Source organism: Panulirus ornatus, chromosome 50 (genome assembly GCF_036320965.1).
Source record: "Panulirus ornatus isolate Po-2019 chromosome 50, ASM3632096v1, whole genome shotgun sequence".
In the NCBI taxonomy this organism is placed as follows: Eukaryota; Metazoa; Arthropoda; class Malacostraca; order Decapoda; family Palinuridae; genus Panulirus; species Panulirus ornatus.
In genome coordinates, this window is record NC_092273.1 from 9,093,425 (window position 1) to 9,116,742 (window position 23,318).

A 23,318-nucleotide genomic window follows, 5' to 3' on the forward strand; every position below is an offset into this window, starting at 1 on the left:
CCAGCGACCAACATCACTGGGGAAAATCAGTTTTGCCGACACAGCGGCCGGCCCCCGCGTCGCGTCACGTCTTGGCCGTGAGCGCGGCGGCCACTGCTGCCCATGGTCAAGCACGGGGACGATATCACCTCGAATCCCAGCAGCTGTTCTTGACGTAGGCTGTCGTTAACGGGCGCGATCCACCACCGGCTAAACTAGTAGGGTTACAAGCTCCCAACAGCTAAACAGGTGCCGGGCAATAATTTCGTCGAGTAATGGGGTGCTAAGAACCACCAATTAACAGGTGAGCAACTAGGTCCCACCAGCTAACAGGTGGGATGCTAATTCCACCTGCTAGCGAGCGGAGTGCACGCCCCACCAGCCCACAGTTGGGATGCTAACTCCACCTGCTAGCGAGCGGTGGGGCAAGTGGCCCTCCCCATCAGCTAACATGGACGGCGCTGTGCTCCACCACTCGCGCACAATGCTCGTTATGACGTATGCAAGGTTAAGTTACAGTGTTCTTCCTATAAATTCACGGTACAAATAGTTAAACTTTCACCATTTCGAAAGGGAAGGATTATGAATTAGTATATAATCATATAAGCAGTATATGATTGATAAATAAAAATCAGTCCTCAATCACACTACTTGTACCCGGATATAGGGGGGAATATTTGGCTACGCATTTTGACGTGCGAACACGTGTGTGGAGGGAGGAGTCCGCGACGCCAACTCACCTGAACTGCTTCCTCCAGGCGCTTCTTGTGCTCGCGCAGCGTCGACAAGTCTCGGTTCAGCCGATCCAGATCGCGTTCCGTGCTGTGGCAACACTGTACTGGGGGATACTCGGGCCTGTAATGGAAGAGAAACAAAAGTCTTGCACACGTCACTGCCAAGGTAACCTTCGTTCCTGGATATCTTATTCCTTCACATGAACAGCTTCAATGGTCTGGTGTGAATTGAATGCGAGTCCTGGTGTACCTCTCTGATCTGTGAAGGACCTTGGTTCACCTAAAGAAACGTTATATAATCTACAGTTCTTTTTCCACTATATAAACATACAATCTACAGTTCTTTTTCCACTATATAAACATAAAATCTACAGTTCTTTTGCCACTATATAAACATAAAATCTACAGTTCTTTTGCCACTATATAAACATAAAATCTACAGTTCTTTTGCCACTATATAAACATATAATCTACGGTTCCTTTTCCACTATATAAACATATAATCTACAGTCTACGCTTGTATATAAGGAATGCTCTATTGGCTCTTACGGCCTCCCGAAAGAGCACGACAAAAGCAGGAGTGATCTCTGGTGATGTAGTATGTAGTCTCCACTCGCACACACACCATGAAAAACGGTCTATACACTTACAAAGTTACATAATGTGACAAAGACGAAAAACTCCGAGATCATACCAACCTCTTGCAGCGGGCGATCATTCTGAGACCTGTCGTTCACTGGTGTAAAGACCGTGTTTGGGACTGTGTACGTACATACGTCACCCCTCCCTTTCCTCCTCTTCACTAGATCCTTCTTAAATCCCTCCTTAATCTACCCGCCGAGAACAGTCCTCCTCATCATGTCGGTCTTGCACTAGGAAAATCTTGACTCAGCTCCTGTCTCCTCTTCTCATCCCTCTCTCACTTCCCTCCTCATAGTTCCACTCATATTACCCTTCGGTCTTAATCATCAATTCTCATTCCTCTTAACCCCTTCTCTTTATTCCCTCTACATTTAATTCTACCCTCCATCCAATTCCATCCTTTCTCTTCCCTGTCAAGAATTTTTTTCTCATTCCATTATCAGTTCTCGGTCCCCAGCAACCACACATTGGTCATCGTCAGTTCTCAGATCGTTTGCCATTTTTCTCACTATACATACCGTCTCCACACCTCCCTCCCTCTCTTTATCCGTTACTAATACCTTCCCCTTCTACATTACTTCCTCGTGACCTCCATCTCTATTTCAACCTAAAGCCCTTTGGACCCATTAAAAACTCACGCCCTTTATCCCGGCTACTACCTCATGCCCTCTAACCCTCTGACTAACCAAAGCCGACTATCTCTATTACTATCTCTCGCCTTCTATTTCTTACTATCCATCTCCCTCTATCCCATCACCTATCTTTCTCCTCACCTGTTAGCTTCCCTTCGCAACTCGGCCTTTAGCTTCTCCTGGGCAAACCTGGCCTCTTGGAGCAGTCGCCGGTGTTCCTCGTCCCTCTCCCGGTTTGCCTTTATCATGTCGGCTTCGTGGGTCCTCGTCAGCGCCTCCTTCTGCTGCGCCAGAGCCTCGCGCTTTTCGTCCTCCAGTCTGCCGGAGAATGGAATGGTAAGTGTCACTCCTGTTGGCCATGAGTATATATATATATATACATATATATATATATATATATATATATATATATATATATATATATATATATATATATATATATATTTTTTTTTTTTTTTTTTTTTTTTTTTTTTTTTTATACTTTGTCGCTGTCTCCCGCGTCTGCGAGGTAGCGCAAGGAAACAGATGAAAGAAATGGCCCCCCCCCCCCCATACACATTGTACATACACATGTCCACACACGTGTATACATACCTACACAGCTTTCCATGGTCCACCCCAGACGCCTCACATGCCTTGATTCACTCCACTGACAGCACGTCAACCCCTGTATACCACATCGCTCCAATTCACTCTATTCCTTGCCCTCCTTACACCCTCCTGCATGTTCAGGCCCCGATCACACAAAATCTTTTTCACTCCATCTTTCCACCTCCAATTTGGTCTCCCTCTTCTCCTCGTTCCCTCCACCTCCGACACATATATCCTCTTGGTCAATCTTTCCTCACTCATTCTCTCCATGTGCCCAAACCATTTCAAAACACCCTCTTCTGCTCTCTCAACCACGCTCTTTTTATTTCCACACATCTCTCTTACCCTTACGTTACTTACTCGATCAAACCACCTCACACCACACATTGTCCTCAAACATCTCATTTCCAGCACATCCATCCTCCTGCGCACAACTCTATCCATAGCCCACGCCTCGCAACCATACAACATTGTTGGAACCACTATTCCTTCAAACATACCCATTTTTGCTTTCCGAGATAATGTTCTCGACTTCCACACATTTTTCAAGGCTCCCAAAATTTTCGCCCCCTCCCCCACCCTATGATCCACTTCCGCTTCCATGGTTCCATCCGCTGACAGATCCACTCCCAGATATCTAAAACACTTCACTTCCTCCAGTTTTTCTCCATTCAAACTTACCTCCCAATTGACTTGACCCTCAACCCTACTGTACCTAATAACCTTGCTCTTATTCACATTTACTCTTAACTTTCTTCTTCCACACACTTTACCAAACTCAGTCACCAGCTTCTGCAGTTTCTCACATGAATCAGCCACCAGCGCTGTATCATCAGCGAACAACAATATATATATATATATATATATTACTCAAGCTCGCCATTTCCAGCGTGAGCGAGGCAGCGTCAAGAACAGATGACAGAGCCTTAGATAGAAAAAAAGCTCTCGTCTCCTTGCTCTGTTCTTTCTTTTTGAAAGTAATACAGGAAGGGATGATTTCCATCCACCCGCTCTCGCTCTTCTTAGTCGCCCTCTACGTCACAAAATTATTCCCAAACCCTTACAGCAAATCCCACACACCCTCTTTCCTCTCCCTCATTCCCCTTTATCAATCTCGTTTTCCTCCTCACCTGTTCTTCATGTCGGCGAGGAGCACTTCTGTCCTCCTCAGCTCTCCCTCTCTCAGGTGTCGGAGGTTGAGGTCATGCGTGCGCCTCAGTGCCTTCCTGGCCACTACCTCGTCCTCCAGCCTCGCGCGTGCCTCGTTCAGTTCGCTCTGAAGCCTGAAACACGATACTGATGAGTCGTTAGTGCCAGCGCCTTTATTTTGGAGTGGGCGTGGAGTAAGAACACACAGAGAGAGAGAGAGAGAGAGAGAGAGAGAGAGAGAGAGAGAGAGAGAGAGAGAGAGAGAGAGAGAGAGAGAGAGAGAGAGAGAGAGAGACTAAACTTAATGTTTGAGAAAACTCACTCTAGAATGAATGACTAAACTGGACTCATACCAATAACGATGCCATGATATACCTGAGTTATGATGATGTTCAGACAACATGCCTGAGCTGAACTTTAGGAGTCTCTCAGCAAAGCTGGTATTCAGTCGTAGCTAAACTGACGCTGAGCCATGTCTTAACTGTCCTCAGACATGCCCAAACCGAGACTAAGTCACGCCCAAGACAATGTCTGTCCATTCCTAAGCGATGCTCAGCTGTGGTTAAACTAATTCTTACATATACCAAACCTGGCTGGACTGACAGTGATGTTTACATCTGTTCAAAATAACCGAGGCATACTCGAACTTAAAATGAATCTGATATGCCAACGTGTCGCTCACACACGTCCAGCCTTACGATCAGACACTTGACACGAAAACTCAGACCACGTATCGATTAAGCAACCGCCGACATAAGACTCCTGAATATGCTATAAGTGAAAACTATATATGCGAAAAGTAACAAGATAAGCCTATACAGGCATTGAGCCTTGTATACACTATCAAACACACCTAAACTCATATCGACGTCGACACGAGCATGAAGACGTACATACCTGTCCTTCTCGACGTTGAGTCTGTTACACTCGGCCTGTAGACGATCCCTCTCAGAGTCGTATTTCTTGGTGAACGTCCCCTCTCGACGGAAGGTGGGCAGCGACACACCCCCAGCCCATACAGAGCTTCTCTCTGGGGTAGTCCTCAGCCGTTCCTGACGCGGGAGGTCCCTTAAAGGCTCCCGACTGCGTCTAAGGGGCTCTCGGGTCTCCTTCTTCGGCGTCGTCGTCGGTGTCCGTTTATCCCGAGACACTGACTTCGCAGTCTTGGGGTCCGTCTGCCTACGAAGGGCGTTGGTCTTCGTTATATTCTCCTGCTCCGGTTTAGTTCCGGGTGGCTTGAGTGTTGAAGCATCCCGTGGAGACTTGAGTATTGGCTTGCCTGGAGTATCCTGGAGTGTCTTCCAAGCGTTCACCAAAGTTCTTTTGGCATTAAGTTTCATAGATTTTACGGGTGAGTCTTGGAATTCCACCTTCTTCTTGTTCTCTGTAGTTGATCGGATTGATTTTGGAGAATTTTTTGATGAAGATAATATAGGCTTTCTGTAGGCGTTATTTCCTAAAACTACCGCAGGAGAATCATCTGACTTTCTTGATAGTTCGGGTGCGTTTAAATCAACGAAAAATTGGAGAGGTTCCATGATACTGTCTCTTGGAGGTATCCTGCCAGAGGACGCGGCGTCCTGGGCATCAGCGTCGCAGGAAGGCTTCGTGATCTTGGCTGGAGGGGGACCTTCGAGGGTGAAGGTACCCTCACGTTTTACGGTCACCTGAGAAGATGTGGAACTTGAGTCGTCCGATACCACTGGGGTCGATTCCTCGCTACAGGAGGATTGGCTTTCGTCGCTCCTGCTCCCTTCACTGATTTCCAACTCTTGTTCCTCTGTCAAGGGAGCTGCCTGGTGCGGAATATCTTTGTCGTATTGGTATCTGTCATCCGGGGATCTTCTGGAACACGATGACATTGGAGTCTCTCGATTTCTGTGGTCGCATCCAGTGTCAGCGTTGGGTACTGTCAGGTCATACTCTTCCTTTATGACACCTGACCATCGTTCACCTTCAGTCTTCGAGGAACATGGCACTGTTGGCACACCGGCTTCAACGCAGGCATCACTATCGCCATCAGCGTTACCTGTGACTGACCTGGAGGATGGGGGCTGTGTAAGACTGGAGGATTCGTCAGGGGCTCTGGTATACGAAGGCTCCGGTGTATCACTCTCTGGAGAACTGACGTTACTCGCGAGGTCGCAGTCGTCATCAAGTGTTACGCCATTTTCGTGTCTGCTGTGTCTTTCAGGGGATGGAAGAACAGGTACCTCGATATCCCCATTAATGGGTACTCTCGACTCTCTATTCTGTGTTTCATCGCTTCTGTCTATTCTGCAACTGTTTCTCTTCTCTCCCACCTCCTCTTCGCCGTTCTTTTCATCTGTCTGTGTTTCGATGCTCGTTTTCCTCTTCTTCGATCTCTTCCTCAAGAACTTCTTAATGGTCGAGGACAGCGGGTTGTTGCCGTCTTTCCGTTCTTCGTCTGCGTCCTGCGCGTCGACCACCTGGGGCTCAAACACGCGCGTGTTGACTATGACGTCATTGGCATCATCACTGGGAGAGAATTTCACCCTCTTCTTCTTCCTCTCGAGCGATTCGGAGTAGGACTTCTCGCGCTTGAGCTTCGGCATCCTCAGAAACGGGAGGGATTCCTTCTGCTCCTCTTTCTTTTCTTGTTCTGTGTGGGGCTCGTGTTTATCATCGTCCTCCTCCTTCTCCTCTTCGTCCATCCCCTGCCTCAGCAGCATCGTCTTCGCCATCGCCTCTCCAGATGCACGACACTGCGCACCATCGTCGGACGTGGGGAGGGTCGTTGTCGTGTAGGGGTATTCATCGTTGTCCGAGACTGTGGCAGAGATCGTGGTTTCGAAAGTAGTTATATCGTTTGTCGCCATGACTGGAAAGAGAAGAGAAAACAGAGAAACCGGTTAGATGGTCCTTTTGAAAAAGTAAACAAACACATACACACACATTATATATATATATATATATATATATATATATATATATATATATATATATATATATATATATATATATATAGATATATATATATATATAATCTGAACGCCATTACAACCGATAAACAAACACGGGGTTCGACACCTTTCCCACATCTGGTGCTTAAAAAAAAATTCCCCCTCTCCCTGAAGAACCATTAGGTTTTGGCGCTTTAAAAATTCGACCCTATTAATTCGACATACAAACGAACAACACTTGAAGATAAGACAAGTATTGGAACAAATGTGTATCCTATAAGAAGATAACGTCGCTTGGGGTGGACCGCAGTGGTCAATAGACAGATTCCAGCAGAGCTTTACAGAGACGGTAGAGTTGAGACAGGGAAAAGTGTGCCTCCTCTCCAATGCCAATATATCTGTGGTGAGAGAGCACCTGTGGCTCCTGCGGCTCTCCATGGCATAAGGCTATAATCGGGTAAACACATTACCTTCGAACAATAGCATACTCGGGAGGCATTAAAGAATTTAGAGGTTGGACGTTATGTACAGGAATGATAAACAGAAATACCGAAGCGTGCAGATCATAAACACACACACACACACACACACAGATAACAACATATAAATCAGAAAAACGAAGCTAAAACGCTAAGACAAACAACATATGAACACCACACACGGAGAAAAACATCTTCCCACACTTCTCCCCCACATACGAATTCGTGCACGCAAATACCCTGACTAAGACTCGTGTGTGTGTGTGTGTGTGTGTGTGTGTGTGTGTGTGTGTGTGTGTGTGGTGTGTGTCACCATATTTAGAGCTCGTCCAGTGCCGACAGAGACGCAGCGCCCCTTATGTGTGTGTGTGTGTGTGTGTGTGTGTGTGTGTGTGTGCGCACCTGCTGTAGGGCGTCCCCAGGAGGCGACCCGACAGGAGGAGTAGTCGATACTCGAGGGTACATACTGTGCCTGAGGCGATGTGGGGCTTCCCGACTGACTGTTTTACCACATACTGGATGACTTTAAAGAGAAATGAGTTGGCGTATTTCATTTATAACATCCTCCACTAATATAACTGAATTGTATTTTGTCGGCTTCTCTAGAAATACACGGTGATTATAATTCATAACCAAAACATGAGGGAATAATTGTGCGTAATTACCCTCAACCACTCATCAAATGATGTCCCTTAAGGATGTTTCATGGTAAATATCTGGCGTTGATGACTGTAATCGTCTCTTCTGACGATTACAGTCATCAACGCCAGTATCAAAACACTATTTTGGAACACGTTTAGCAACCAGTAAATCCTTGGAACACAAAGGAACACGAAACACAGCAACACATCATCATCGGAGGCCGGCGTGTGTTCCGTGTTTTGCTAGGGGTCAAACGCAACCCAATTCCGTCCTTCTACTGCAGTGGCATGGAGGTTCTACATTCGTGAGGTCCCCATCCCTTGAACATTATCTACGATCATACAACTTTTTTTTTCCAAACATCTGCATGCTGTCCGCGTTCACAATTTCATCGCAGTTCTATTCCTAGCTGAGTCAAATAAGGGAGACGCGCCTCTAAGACTGCGTAGTCGAGATCACTTAATGGGAGCCATATGCACGGCTCCTCGCCGCTGTGTGAGTGTAGTGTTACGGTGAGTGGGAGTGAGTGTGGGAGGTGGCGGATGATGAACTAGGTAGGGTGAGTGTGGGATGGGAGTGTGGGATGGCGTGGGAGATGATGAGGTTTGGCGAGTCCCCTCCTCTGTTTGCTTCCGCAGTGTTCAGGAAGCCTGCCACGTCCACCGGGCGAGAACACACGTCATAGATGGTGGACTTGTGTGTAAGTCTCTGTAGGGTGAGGACAGTGCCTTACTTGACTTCAGATTCATTTGAATATAAGTTTCAGATGGGTAGAGATAATGTTGTGTTGATGTTAGTTTCAGATATAAACCCTTATCTGCAAAACACCTTTTTCATCATTAAGGTAGGTTGATATATTCATATTTTTTTTTCACTATGCACTTCTTTACTACAATCTCATCTTCGCTTAAGCTAGGTTCATTCCGTCTTCACTATAGGCTTCTTCACTACACCCTCATCTCACTTAAGCTAGGTTGATTTTGTCTTCACTATAAACTTCTTCACTACACCCTCATCTTCACTAAAGCTAGGCTAATATTGTCTTCATTATATTCTGCACTACACCCTCATCTTCACTTAAGCTAGGTTCATTCTGTCTTCGCTATACGCTTCTAAGCTACAGCCTCATCTTTATAATACCTGAATACAATCAGTACGACCCTTCACCAGGACGTTGCGACCCCTGAATACAACAGTAGGACTCTTCAGCAAGACGCTATGACCCCTGTACACAATCAGTACGACCCTTCACCAAGACGTTGCGACCCTTGAATACAAACAGTAAGACCCATATGCAAGACGTCACGACTCTTGAATACAAACAGTACGATCCTTCATCAGGAGAATACGATCCTTGAATACAAGCAATACGACTCGTGGACAAGACGTTGCGACCGTTGAATACAAACAACACGACCCTTCAACAGGACGTTTGCGACCCTTGAATACAAACAGTGCGACTCTTCAGCAAGACGCTACGACCCCTGAACACAACGGTGCGGCCCTTGAACACAACGGTACGATCCATTTCGGGGTACCATGGCCTTGGGCGTTTGACAATGCTAACCCTTATAAGGATCAGCTCAAAGGCCAGCCCCGTCGTGCCTAAGGGTCGCACAGCCGTGCTCAAGGGGGTAAATCCCTCCGAGAGAGGGGTATGTGGGGGGGAACCTGGCGAGCGAAAGTGGACATAGGAGAAGCCAGACACCGAGTACGTGGGAACCTGACGCAACATTTTCTACCTCAGCTGGCAGCAGCAGCGGCACCAGCAGTAGCAGTAGCACCAGCAGAAGTAGCAAGGAGCATATCGGGATTAACTCCAGTGACCTGCCTGTGGTGACACGTCACCCGGACACAGATATGCGCGATATAAAAGACAAAATTTCTTTTCCATCCTTGTTCGCCGTTTCCCAGCGTTAGCGAGGCAGCGCCAGGAACGGGGGAAGAAAAGGCGTCATTTTACTTACGTTTATTCAGTAGCTATCATATGCAATACACAAAAATAAAGAACAGAAATTATCTAGAAAAAAAATGAATGGATGAAGAACAAAACCAATAAGAAATGAATAAACGAGTTCAACGACTGGAGTAATGATGAAAACGAGTTAAACGACTGGAGTAATGCTGAAAACATGACCTCAGGTAGGTAAAACGTTACATTTCCTCTGTAAAACAAAGTAAATGAGGAGATGGGACGCCACCGGTATAGAAAAAAAAAGGAAAAGAAAACCGATCATGAGACGTAATGCCTCAAAACAACGTCCGTGACTAGAGCAAATCGCCACTGATCTAAACCTTAGTCATCTGTGTGTGTGTGTGTGTGTGTGTGTGTGTGTGTGTGTGTATGTGTGTGTGTGTGTGTGTGTGTGTGTGTGTGTGTGTGTGTGTGTGTGTGTGTGTGTGTGTTTGTGAGTGTGTGTGTGTGTGTGTGTGTGTGTGTGTGTGTGTGTGTGTGTGTGTGTGTGTGTGTGTGTGTGAGTGTGTGTGTGTGTGTGTGTGTGTAGAGGGGTGGTGGGGTGTAGCAATTGTTCAAGGTGACACACAACCCTCCTTAAACTGTACGACGTCTTCCAAACTAGAACTCTAATACGTGCGTTTCAACAACTTTCAAAAGCAGACCCAGATTAATACCGACTCACTAGAGGACATGCGCGGGTGAAACCCGTCAGGAGCAAAAGGAGACACACCCGTACATTTAGGTAGATAGCCTCGTACAGTGGGGATGAGACCTTAATCTTGGCCACATATTATCGAGAGGCACTTGTCCCTCCATGTCTCACACTACGAGACCGCCCTCCTAGCCCTAACAGACACTTGTTTACATTCTACTCCGCCCGCCTCCAGTCTACGAAGTCCCTTGTACATGGCTGGCGTCTTATATCATCGCTGCTTTGTAGTAATAGAGGCAGAAGATGACAGGGGTTATGGAGGCTGGGGGTTGGCACGATCACACACACACACACACACACACACACACACACACACACACACACATGCGCGCGCGCGCGGATCGTGGGAGCACAAATACCCACTTAGACCGTGGGACATGACGTACAAACGGAATCTGGGAGAAAACGTATGCATAGGGACCACGGGAGGACGTACACACGAAAATCGTGGGAGAAGACGCACACGGAGAGATACACTTGAGCCATGGTGGATAAGTACATGTACAAGAACATATGAGAGAGAGAGAGAGAGAGAGAGAGAGAGAGAGAGAGAGAGAGAGAGAGAGAGAGAGAGAGAGAGAGAGAGAGAGAGAGAGAGAGAGAGAGAGAGGTACAAACAAGATCTGTCTCGGCAGAGATCTACTCTAGTTAGTGCTGGGATGGCCACTGCTGTATCAGATCAGATCACCAGCACTCTCAATAGGACGGTCATGTAGCACGCTGGTCAGGAAGGCTTAAAATCAATCTGTTTTATCTTCGTCCCAGTTTATCCCTTGTCAAGTATGTGCAGTAATGCCCCTTCTAAATCGACACACAAGATCTCATAAGTCTCGAGGCGTCCTCCCAGAGAGTCATTAGGACCAGATAGAGCACGGGCCGTAAGACCATACGTCGAGATAGAAGGGAATCTATTGCATTCATTACCACCAGCAGCAGGCTAGGTATCGCGACCGGCTTGGGCTGCCGAGCATCGAAGTCCATTTAGTAAAAAAAAAAAAAAAAAAATGGCCAAGACGCTAGGTTCACGAAGTTCACCATGATTCACACGTCTCGTTTTGTTGCTGCTACCCAGAAAAAGTATACACACGTACACGGGCAGCGGTGAGAGAAGTACACACAGGGACCATGTGATACCATACACACAACGTGCAGATTTAAGAGTACACGGCTTCTGAGAGGGGGTTACAGAAATACACCCAGGAGTAAGTAGCGGAGTAACAGACACAGAGAGATTGATCACCTCCTCTTTAACTGGCAGGAGGCACTTGGTTGTGGTAAGGCTGAGCACCACAAACAAGACAAGAAGCGGCACTCGGGAGTGGCCGACGAGGTGACGGTACCGTCTCGTCCTGGTCAAGAGACACTTACAACCCATTAAAGCGGCGACCAGAACCCCGGCATTCACGCCACCACGGTCCCCAAGCGGCCCACATCTCGGCGAGACTCCTGGTTCATGCGTGCCGAAAGATCATCCCACACATTAAAGTCAAATACTTTAGTGATATAAACGCAGTCTCCATCAGTGTTCTACCACCTGGCAGCTCCTTCAGGGACTCCCCATCACCTCCCAGAACCAACAAGGCAAGATCGACGTCCAGACCTTCCGCTCACAAGGAGTTCCCACACCACATCCGGATGCATAAAGGCGTCTACCTGTTACGACCCCACCCACACCCAATGGCCCTCAAAGACAGCAAAACCCCTATACAAATCAGGACACCTCTATACACAAGGATCCTGAACACATACCAGGATCCTCTTCTCTGCCATATTCCACATATTTTCTTCAGGCCTCCACCGCTTCCATCTCTCAACCACACCCTCCCTCTTGCCCCATCCTAACGAATGAGCTGTTTCACCACTGCGTTCCAGTTCAGTAATGACTGGAGGGCTACAGTTACCTGGTTCCCCAACGTCCAGCAAATGATGTGGTAAAATCTTTTTTCCCCTTTCTTCACAAGTTTCATCTTTATCCATCTGTTTATTTAATCTCTTTTTACCTATCATATATATATATATATATATATATATATATATATATATATATATATATATATATATATATATATATATATATATATCAAACCATATCCATTAAAGAATCTACCTATCTATCCGTCTATCTATCTATCTATATATATTCGTCCATCTATCTATTCATCCACCCAATTTTCCATGTATCTGTCGATCCGTCAATCCATCCATCCAATCATCTAAATAAATACCTATCCGTATATCTATCCATCCATTTACCCATATAGCTGTCCATCTATCCATCCATTCATATCAATCCATCTACCTATCCACCCTTCTCCCTCTCTCCTCCTCAGGCTCAAGGAATGCGCCACAGCCTCGTCCCTGTGAGCAAAACACAGGCTTACACTGGATTACGTGTACCTAACCTGTGTGGTTCACGTTCCGTTCCTGGCGGTGTATTCTGAGATTTCAAAAAGATAAAAAAAAAATCAGACATCTCATCTAATCAGAGGCATCGTGGCTTATCACAAACTATGTCGTCTACTCGCTTCCGACCAAATATGAAAGAGAGGTCAAGGTCGCGTTGAAATGCCCCTTCAAAAACTTCCTAATTCGCGTCCCCCCCCCCCCCCACAGAAGGTCCGGTGCAACAGCAATTCGACCAGACATCGTCTCTACCCGTAATATAAAGTCTGGTTGGCCTTTCTGGCAACGACTGCGAGTGCTCTATTAACCAGGCTTAACCACAATAAGGCTCACTTTACAACGCAGGTGTCTTTGCTTACTCCGAGTGGCGTCATGTCGAACACACGCGCACACACACACATTCTCTCTCTCTCTCTCTCTCTCTCTCTCTCTCTCTCTCTCTCTCTCTCTCTCTCTCTCTCTCTCACACACACACACACACACACACACACAAAGCTTGTTTCATAACTGATGCTCTTGCAGCATCTGAATCAATACATGAATCAGACATACGTGTGAGTACGTATCAGGTATTGTTACTAGCTGAACTAAGACGGTAATAATCATCAGCGTCACTGGAGATGCGACGCCTCTCCCAGCCCGAGGAACCTTGCCGTTGCGACGGTACGACCCGGGAGCACGACGGCGCGATCCTTACAACACACACCTACGACGCAAACGCTCGACTCTGAAGTATAATTAACGTACTGGCCTCAAGCCTAATCCCTCAAGATCAGGCGAAAAAAGGTCGTGGTAATCTACATCCAAGGTGACTCGTACCGTCGTACCCTGCAAAACGGTCTCAGCAAGCTTAACGCCCTGCAAAACGGTCTGAACAAGCTTAACGCCCTGCAAAACGGTCTCAGCAAGCTTAACGGCCTGCAAAACGGTCTCAGCAAGCTTAACACCCTGCAAAACGGTCTCAGCAACAAGCTTAACTCCGTGCAAAACGGCCTCAGCAAGCTTAACGCCCTTCAAAACGGTCTCAGCAACAAGCTTAACTCCGCGCTAAACGGCCTCAGCAACAAGCTTAACTCCCTGCAAAACGGCCTCAGCAACAAGCTTAATGCCCTGCAAAACGGTCTCAGCAACAAGCTTAAAGCCCTGCAAAACGGCCTCAGCAACAAGCTTAAAGCCCTGCAAAACGGTCTTAGCAAGCTCAACAGTGGTCAGCGGTCTCCATGCACAGTCTGCGTCTCCAAGCATTCAGGCGGTGTTCCGACGCACAGCGTTATTTCCCTGTACGCAAACAGGAGTCTTCCCGCACTCAAAATCGCCCTTAAAAATGGGTTAGGCTGAGGTGGCTGCGCGATTCGTGAATGTGTACAACCATGCGACCATGAAAACGCAAATGTAATCGCTGAAATGCCCTCGGCTATGTCATTATATAACGTTGTATAAAAAACCGTGAAGACAAAGAATTATGTTACTTGTATGTCAGTCAGTCAACCTTCATGATTCGTACAATTCTGTTATAAGATAATCCGCAGATACGCAGTCAAATAATCCAATGATGCAGATAATCATTCAACCTAAACGTAGAGAAATTCAATCTACTGATATAGATCATCACTCAACCTACACAGATAGAAATTCAATCTACTGATATAGATAATCATTCAACCTAAACAGACAGAAATTCAACCCACTGATATAATCATTCAACCTTAACTGATAACAATTCAACCCACTGATGCAGATAATCATTCAACCTAAACATAGAAAAATTCAACCCACTGATACAGATAATCATTCAACCTAAACATAGAAAAATTCAATCCACTGATATAGATAATCATTCAACTTGGACATAAACTCAATCTACTGATATAGATCATCATTCAACCTGGACAAAGAGAAATTCACGTCGGAAATTAACCAATTTACCCACACGGAAAATACGGCCGAGTTATAAATAATCATAACCAACAATGTAATCTATAGAAGCGCGTCCATCCGCGGGGAGAGCTGTGTCCCTGAGGGTGAGGTCGTACGCAGCGCCCTACATAACGAACTATATACAGGTGTCCTTCACCTGTAATGGGGTCCCAGGTGTGCACCGCAGGTGTGGCTGACGGGCGAGGTTGACGGGATGAGCTACCTGCAGCAGCGCCACCTCGAGGCAAGGACGAACTCCTGCTTCCCTCCAGTCTTACACACTGGACGTACCCTACCGCTTGTGGGGATGTTGTAAGGATTCCCTCACCCAGCTTCCTTAGCATAATACGTCTCGCTACACCATCTCCCAAGAAACTCTCAAGATAATTGATGATTTCCGCCTGTGACCACTGAACTCATGAAAGGATTAATCACCTTAATGAGTGGTCAATTAATCATTTGATCGTCGTATGCTAATCTTCCTTACATACCGGTTCGCTCTTTCTCATCTGAGGAAAGTAACGTCAAGAAGAGACGACTGAGGCGTAATGGAGAAACCTCCGCTTGGCTCCTTCCTCTGTTCCTTCTTTTCGAAGGTAATGATACAAGAGGGAAGGATCTGCAGCCTCCCACTTGCTTCCGTCATATCTAGTCGCCTTTTACGACACGCAGGGGATACATGGGCTGTATTTTTTCTTCTCAGTCCCTAGGAATAACATGGGACAATTTCTTTAAATAATATATATATATATATATATATATATATATATATATATATATATATATATATATATATATATACATATATATATATATATATATATATATATATATATATATATATATATACATATATATATATATATATATATACAGCTTCAAGCGCCTGTCTTACAAACATTATCTGAAATCAACTTATATTGGTCCTTTAGTTATATCCATCTCCCAATAATTGGTCTAGACTGATGCTTCATTTTTTCCTCAGCGGAGCAACTCCCACAGCTGAGTGCCTTGAACTCATCCAGACAATATGGTCAACCTTAGAATCTCTCTCTCTCTCTCTCTCTCTCTCTCTCTCTCTCTCTCTCTCTCTCTCTCTCCTCACACACACACACACACACACACACCCTGGACTTCATCTCGTTCATCCCATGCCAGTACTTTACACCTACGCTAACTTACACGCTTCAAGACGCCTTAGCTTCGTCAATACTGTTTCTGTGACCATATTTCATGCGCGACGTTATGATCCTTGGGGAGGTATGAGGGCCTGGCCATTATATCAAAGGGTCGTACCGTCGTACTCAATTGTCGTACCGTCGAGCTTCTAGAGGGTCGTACCGTCGTACTCACAAGGTTAAGAGGTGCCCGTTACTAATAAAGCTGTAAATATAAATCCCCCCCAAAAAATTTCAAACTAATGATAAACCATTCAGATAAGAAGTTTGCAAAGCTTCTTTGTGAACCTCAGATCTATATAAACTCCTGCATCTGTAACACACACTTAACCTCGCCGTCTATAACTAGAGGATCGAATTCTCACTTATCAACACAATGCAAATGACGATCGAAACCTGAGATGATTCACATGTGGGTACGAGTTCTGATCACTTTCACTTTTCTTCTTGTTTCACTAAAGATTCCGAGAACGTTTATATATGCAATACGCTGTACTTTGGTGGTCGTCAAAAAATTTTCCATTATCACTACTTACTAATACAAAAAAAAAAAAAATAACGTAACTGACAATATGTCCACTACGGTGAGTTAAGTGCACAACAAGAGGTTCGTTGCGTTCGCAACTATGACCACCAGAGAAAAGGCAACGGAGCGAGTTTTGTGAACACTGAACACGCCGATACAGGCAAGTGTCCCACTGCTGGGACAACCTTCGGGCATGACGATACACCCCGTGTCTGTACTGTGACCGTGACACACACTAAAGTTCGGTCAGCTGCATGATGAGCCTGAAACAGTAAAGTTATGCTGGCGTTCTGAGCTTCTTAATCCACACCAAAGACATCTAAGTGCTCTGAGCTTAGGACACACTACAGCTCTGTAACAACGCTCCAAGTCCTGAAACATCAATAATACTAAGAGTCAGAGAACTGCCGACGCATCAGTCATCGTCTGTGTTCTGAGATTAGCTCACACTAAAGACGTGTGTCGGCGATGTGATAACTGACGGAGGCCCGAGTTTATTATTCATCAATAGTATGACAGAACACAATGTTCATGGCATTACTAAAAGCGATTCATGTCTCTCTGAGTGCTCTAATTTCCTGATGAACTGAGGCTCATTAAGCCACGGTTCTGAGATTATAGCAAACAGAAGTTCAGCACCGTAAGTGTCAAGAATTTAAAAAGACTCAGCGTTAGTATATCATAATCATCAATATCAAAATTATTATTATAATCATTACTATTATCATTATTATTATTACTATTATCATTACTATCATCATTGTCATTATCATTACTCTTATTACTATTATTATAATTATTACTTCATTATTACCATTATTATTATTACTATAATTATCACTACCATCATTATCATTATTATAATTATCATAAAACCTCAGGACCACTTCACCGGGGGGTTGGTTACTGCAGCGTCAAAGCTTCGCTATAATCAGTTGCGGGGAGAGGATGGACCCCTTTAGAATGAGAAGCTCTTCAACGAGATTGTACCACATACATGTTACAAAAACCCTCGTCGAGGCGGAATTCGGTAACGCCCTACCTTTACATCACGGCCAACAAAACCTCGGCATCTTCAACACAGGGGGGGGGGGGGGGCGCCTCACAAATCACTCAGCCTCTGTTGTCAGCTAATAACACCATACCAGAAATACCAGAAGAAAAAAGCATATGAGAGAAATTGTGGTGCTGTAAGATGACACCGCAAGAGGGGAGATTCAAACGTTAGGTTGAGATCATCTCTCCCAACCCCCCTCCCCTCACCAAGGCGGTGATGTCATCTGCCCAAGCCGCCCTTCACTCTCTCTCTCTCTGCTAAGATAGCTCGGCTCATGTGCTGGGGACGAGGCCATCAGACGCAAGCGATGCCTCAGGGAAAGGAGAAGAAAAGAGTGAAACGAGAGGTAATGAGATGACAAAGATGATAAAAGAAAAATAGGCCATGAAAAGCAGGCGAGTCAAAAATGGATAAATAGAAAAACAGACAATGAGCAACTAAAATACACTTTTTAATGCAAATATTGGATCAAGTATGTGAAGTTGTAGAAGACAAAGGGAAAGAGTAGAGAAAAATAAAGCAAATATGAAAGAAAAAATCGGAGCGTTAGAGAGAGAGAGAGAGAGAGAGAGAGAGAGAGAGAGAGAGAGAGAGAGAGAGAGAGAGAGAGAGAGAGAGAGAGAGAGACCATCTGTGGCCGTGCAAGGCTGCTGCCAACCCGGATTATAATTGAAAGACAAGCCTCTGAGACCAAATATCAAGTTCCGCGTTGATACATAGACCTTACAGTATATTTTGGTCGGTATGATGCATCAACACGGGCATATTACGCATAATGGCAGCCTATCTTATGTTGTGCTCAAAGATATACTACTAAAGCCCTTGAGGAGAAAGACACGACTCTGCCCACAATAATACGACCGTGACTCTTAAGCACCAAGTCAAAGTCCAAGCCATCAGACCCAAAGGTCGTATCGTTGTGCTTAAGGATCGTATCGTAGCACTCAAATTGGTCGGACAAGTTGGGCTTAAGGCTCGTATTGTCTGACTCAAGGAGTTAACAATGTCACATTCAACTCAACCCATCTACACTCTCCAGATTAAGTTTCTCAAACATTCTTTCTCATCTAAGGTGTAAACGGTTTTCAGTGTAGCGCACATTTCAGTAACAAGGGATAACTTATCATTCCCTTCCTTCTTATCAACTACGCTTATCCTAATAGCTATGATCTGGTGCTCCATATTACATAACAGATTTGAAGGGTCAAATACCCTTTGGAAGGAAGAATCAAAACCAGAATCAAAGACAATTACTGATAAACACAATTGCTGCAATTATCAGCATATTCCTTATCCTTTTAGTAACTATATGTGTTGTGCACTGAAAGACAGATACGCAGGGGTATAAGTTGATAGATAGATAGATAGATTGATAGAGAGAGAGAGAGAGAGAGAGAGAGAGAGAGAGAGAGAGAGAGAGAGAGAGAGAGAGAGAGAGAGGCAAACGGCGGATATATGCTATGAAAGCAGTGCACATGGCCCTTCCTCTATGGCTAACTCTGCCGTCTATGACTTAACCAGCTCCTTCCGCTGCGCCGCCAGCCACCCTTCCGCCGTCCAAAAAGGTTATAAACGAGACTCAGGAACTTTTAATCGACAATCTAGGCATCTGTATGGTTTCTTTATACACTCATTACATTCTCTTTAATCGCTTTCAGACGGCAGTCTTTATTGCTTTACGTCAAAATAAAATGTAAAACTTAAATCAGGACTAAAAACATCCTAGTTATATTTCTGTCTTGCCTACGGAGGTTCATCTCTTCCTCCACAGTTACGCCACTGCTCTTCTGATTAACTTGATCGACTATACGCTACTACTCTTCTGATCAGTCAGGTTGTTTGAAGCCGTGGCTTACAGGTCTGCGTACCCAGTATACACTAACTGACCCACACACAGTACGTACCGGTATGTTCTGGAAGCTTCCACCTGAACATAATATTTATACTTGCAAGTGAAGTGTTTAAGTTTCGAACCGCGGATGTTTACATCTTCTCCATATACGTATGTATGACGCCCTTAATTCTAACGTTATCTTACAGGTCTTCTTGTCTATCACTTCTACAAGTGGAAACTAAGTACCAGGTCTTCTTATATTTTTTTTCTCGTCAGCGCTCCTAAGAAAATATGAGTGAATTAAGATATCAACATATTAATACTTAGTGTTGGTTACAAATAAAAATATTCTCCGCACATTTTCTGAGAGAAAATTTGCTCACCTTACGAGGTTATGCAGAAACGAGTTTTCTTGCCTCCAAGGCCAGTGCTTTGAAAATTATTACTCCATTGACCTCTTTCGTCCTCAAAGTTAGCACAGTCCAGTCTACCATATTTGAAGCAACTTACTTGTTAAAAACAATAATGAATACCAACATGATTTTAAAGTCTTCTATATCGCAATAATGGTGAATGTATCTCATATGCTTTTCTTCAATTCTTCCTGAGCGATGTTCAAACTTTAGTTTTCAACAAATCGTTAACAGTAGCCCAGACGAAGATGCGACTAATATCTTATCTTTCGTCTCAGTGCCTAATATAGACCATATCACTCATTATGGTACAAAGTGATATGAAACGGCGTGCGTTGTTAACATCTATGACAAGATATGAGAATCACAAATATTATATATATATATATATATATATATATATATATATATATATATATATATTCCTATGAGCACGGGGACTCATAGGAATATCTTCATCACGCGCAAAATTGTGATCCTATATATATATATATATATATATATATATATATATATATATATATATATATATATATATATATATATATATATATATATATATATATATATATATATATATATATATATATATATATATATATATATATATATATATATATATATATATATATCCTATATATATATATATATATATATATATATATATATATACATTTTTTTGCTTTGTCGCTGTCTCCCGCGTTTGCGAGGTAGCGCAAGGAAACAGACGAAAGAAATGGCCCAACCCACTCCCATACACATGTATATACATAAACGTCCACACGCAAATATACATACCTATACATCTCAATGTAGACATATATATACACCCACAGACATATACATATATACACATGTACATAATTCATACTGTCTGCCTTTATTTATTCCCATCGCCACCTCGCCACAAATGGAATAACAATCCCCTCCCCTCTCAGGTGTGCGAGGTAGCGCTAGCTGTCATGTAATATTATATATATATATATATATATATATATATATATATATATATATATATATATATATATATATATTTCTTTTTTTTCAAACTATTCGCCATTTCCCGCGTTAGCGAGGTAGCGTTAAGAACAGAGGACTGGGCCTTTGAGGGAATATCCTCACCTGGCCCCCTTCTCTCTTCCTTCTTTTGGAAAATTAAAGAAAAAAAAATATGAGAGGGGAGGATTTCCAGCCCCCCCGCTCCCTCCCCTTTTAGTCGCCTTCTACGACACGCAGGGAATACGTGGGAAGTATTCTTTCTCCCCTATCCCCAGGGATAGGGGAGAAATATATATATATATATATATATATATATATATATATATATATATATATATATATATATATATATATATATATACAGAATTTAGCACAAAGTCATTACATCTTACCGGGGTTTGGTTTAGAATCATCCTCCACCCTTACCAGTTATTCGTATTTCACTTGCGTGCTAAAACACCATGGTCAGACCTTTCGAAGATTTTTTGCAGTTTTGTTTACGACGCCATCTCTCTCTCTCTCTCTCTCTCTCTCTCTCTCTCTCTCTCTCTCTCTCTCTCTCTCTCTCTCATGCCTTCAATATTCTGTCAAAGTGATGATGCAGTTGAGGGAAACAAGCAAGATCGTTACGTCTTGAAGCAGTGTTGCCGTTCTAGTTCGTATAAATTTTTTATGGAGCTGGTTCAGTTCTTGGGAATGAGATATTTGACAGGTTGAATAATAATGAAATAACAATAATAACAATGATAATAATAACAATAATAATAATAATAATAATAATAATAATAATAATAATGGGAAAAAGACGGGCGTAAAAATCAACGAAATCCTAGTTCAAATTGCAGTCTTCACGAATGACAAACGCCTTACGACGTTGACTAGCCACAGCCACAGGCGGTTGTTACCTAAGATGTGATAGTCAACAGTTATACATTAGGTGGTTACTAGTTGATAGTTACGTTGGTTTGGTCTCTCATTTCTTTTACTGAGGGTTAACACCGTTGGTACTTAACACTGTCGTCACAGATATTATATAGATTACTACTGATTAGTCCCTGCGCCTGGATCAGTCATTCATCATAGCTGTTTATGATTCCAAACATTTTTCACTGTATTACTCATGCTAAGTAAACAACTGTGCTGCGTACTTGTTACTTATTTTGTCACCACTTATTGTTCAGTTCCTGTGGTAAAGTCATGTGATCATTTCTAGTGTTATTTTCGCTAAAAAATTACAATACAACACATTTGGTAAGGAAGTTAAGTTAGGGGAGTGAAGTTAGGTCAGGTTACTAAACTCCAGAAAGAACATTTTTAGTCATGGTTAAAACTTAAGATCGAAGCATTCCCCGACCAACATACACCCCAAAAAAATCAGTTTTACAAAAAGCATCGAAATCTACGCTAAGATAAATGTTTTGAACGTTTTATACGTATTTTGAATGTTCTAATGGCCCGCCAGTGCAAATTCAAAATTTACCTTTATTTCTATCTCTACCCTTATCAGCTGCTACTTAAGTGTTTTCTGGTCACTAACTGACATTAGTTAATATGTGGTTATTATTAGCAGGAACTTATGCTTGATCACTACGTTCTTGTCGAACTGAGGCGTTCAATACCGGGTCCTCGCTGCCTTCCCGGCAAATCTTGAAATGCAGTCTTAACCGTCGTGATCAGTTACTCATTACACATTATGGAAATGTTTATCACAATACCGTAATTTTACAGTTTACGTCCCACAGAGGTTACGAAATTTCTGATACATGCAATTGATAGATTTTTTTTTTTTTTGGAAACCCCTATGTTAGTTAAAGTTAGGGAAGGTCCATCAAATTAGGATGTATACCACTCACCAAAAGCTCTGTGGGGCGAAAACAGTAATATTACCATTACTACTATTTGTCAATGTGTATTGCTGTCTTTGTACGGTACTTAATCATGTTACATGTTTTCTGTTGTTTCGTAAATGGTAATTCGCGATGGTTAAAAAGGTGAATAAACGTGCTTCTGCAAGTATATCATTAACAATATACCTTCAACATATCAGTAAAAACAATGTATACTTCGTTACAAATTTATCATAATTCATTCCATACTAGCAATTACATAAACAAAACAATATAAGAAGTACTTACCTATTCGCTAAAATAACACTTAGTTCACAAAACACACGTCGTTGATAATAAATAACATACACAAACAATACATTAAGCACACATAAAAGTTCGTAATAAATATCCTTAAAACTAAGTTCGATATAAAAAAATGTTATAAAAAAAGTTCGATTGTGTGCATGGCAGAAAACTTGGCTCGAAACTGCGAGTGTGATACGGGGTAGACGTCGCAGCCTTGCTGCTGGAGGGCGGGGCCTGCGGGCCTGATGCCACTTACCCTATTTCTCCCTCTACTTCTCTTACGAATGGCAGTAAGATTATAAAATATATCTGTCTTTACAAGTGCCTTATCAAATAGATTGTCTAACATCTAATGATCACAACACAAGTCCTACCACAGTAAGACATCTCAAATGCCACATAATCACTGAATGTC

General features: G+C 43.5%; 1 protein-coding gene across 8 annotated transcripts in view; it reads right to left on the minus strand.

The window, feature by feature from the left end:
* LOC139764574 (uncharacterized) overlaps nucleotides 1-23,094 on the minus strand; it is a 396,710-nt gene extending 373,616 nt beyond the window's left edge. For all 8 annotated transcript variants that reach the window (XR_011716407.1, XM_071691377.1, XM_071691375.1 and 5 more), the window contains exons 1-5: nucleotides 22,904-23,094; nucleotides 4,625-6,569; nucleotides 3,709-3,861; nucleotides 2,129-2,305; nucleotides 720-834 (exon numbers count right to left, since the gene is read on the minus strand). Coding sequence is in view for 7 of the 8 variants with exons in the window: in XM_071691377.1 (XP_071547478.1) it covers nucleotides 720-834; nucleotides 2,129-2,305; nucleotides 3,709-3,861; nucleotides 4,625-6,567 (2,388 nt within the window). In the remaining variant the exon portion in view is untranslated. The remainder of the gene's footprint in view (nucleotides 1-719; nucleotides 835-2,128; nucleotides 2,306-3,708; nucleotides 3,862-4,624; nucleotides 6,570-22,903) is intronic.
* Nucleotides 23,095-23,318: the final 224 nt, after the last annotated feature.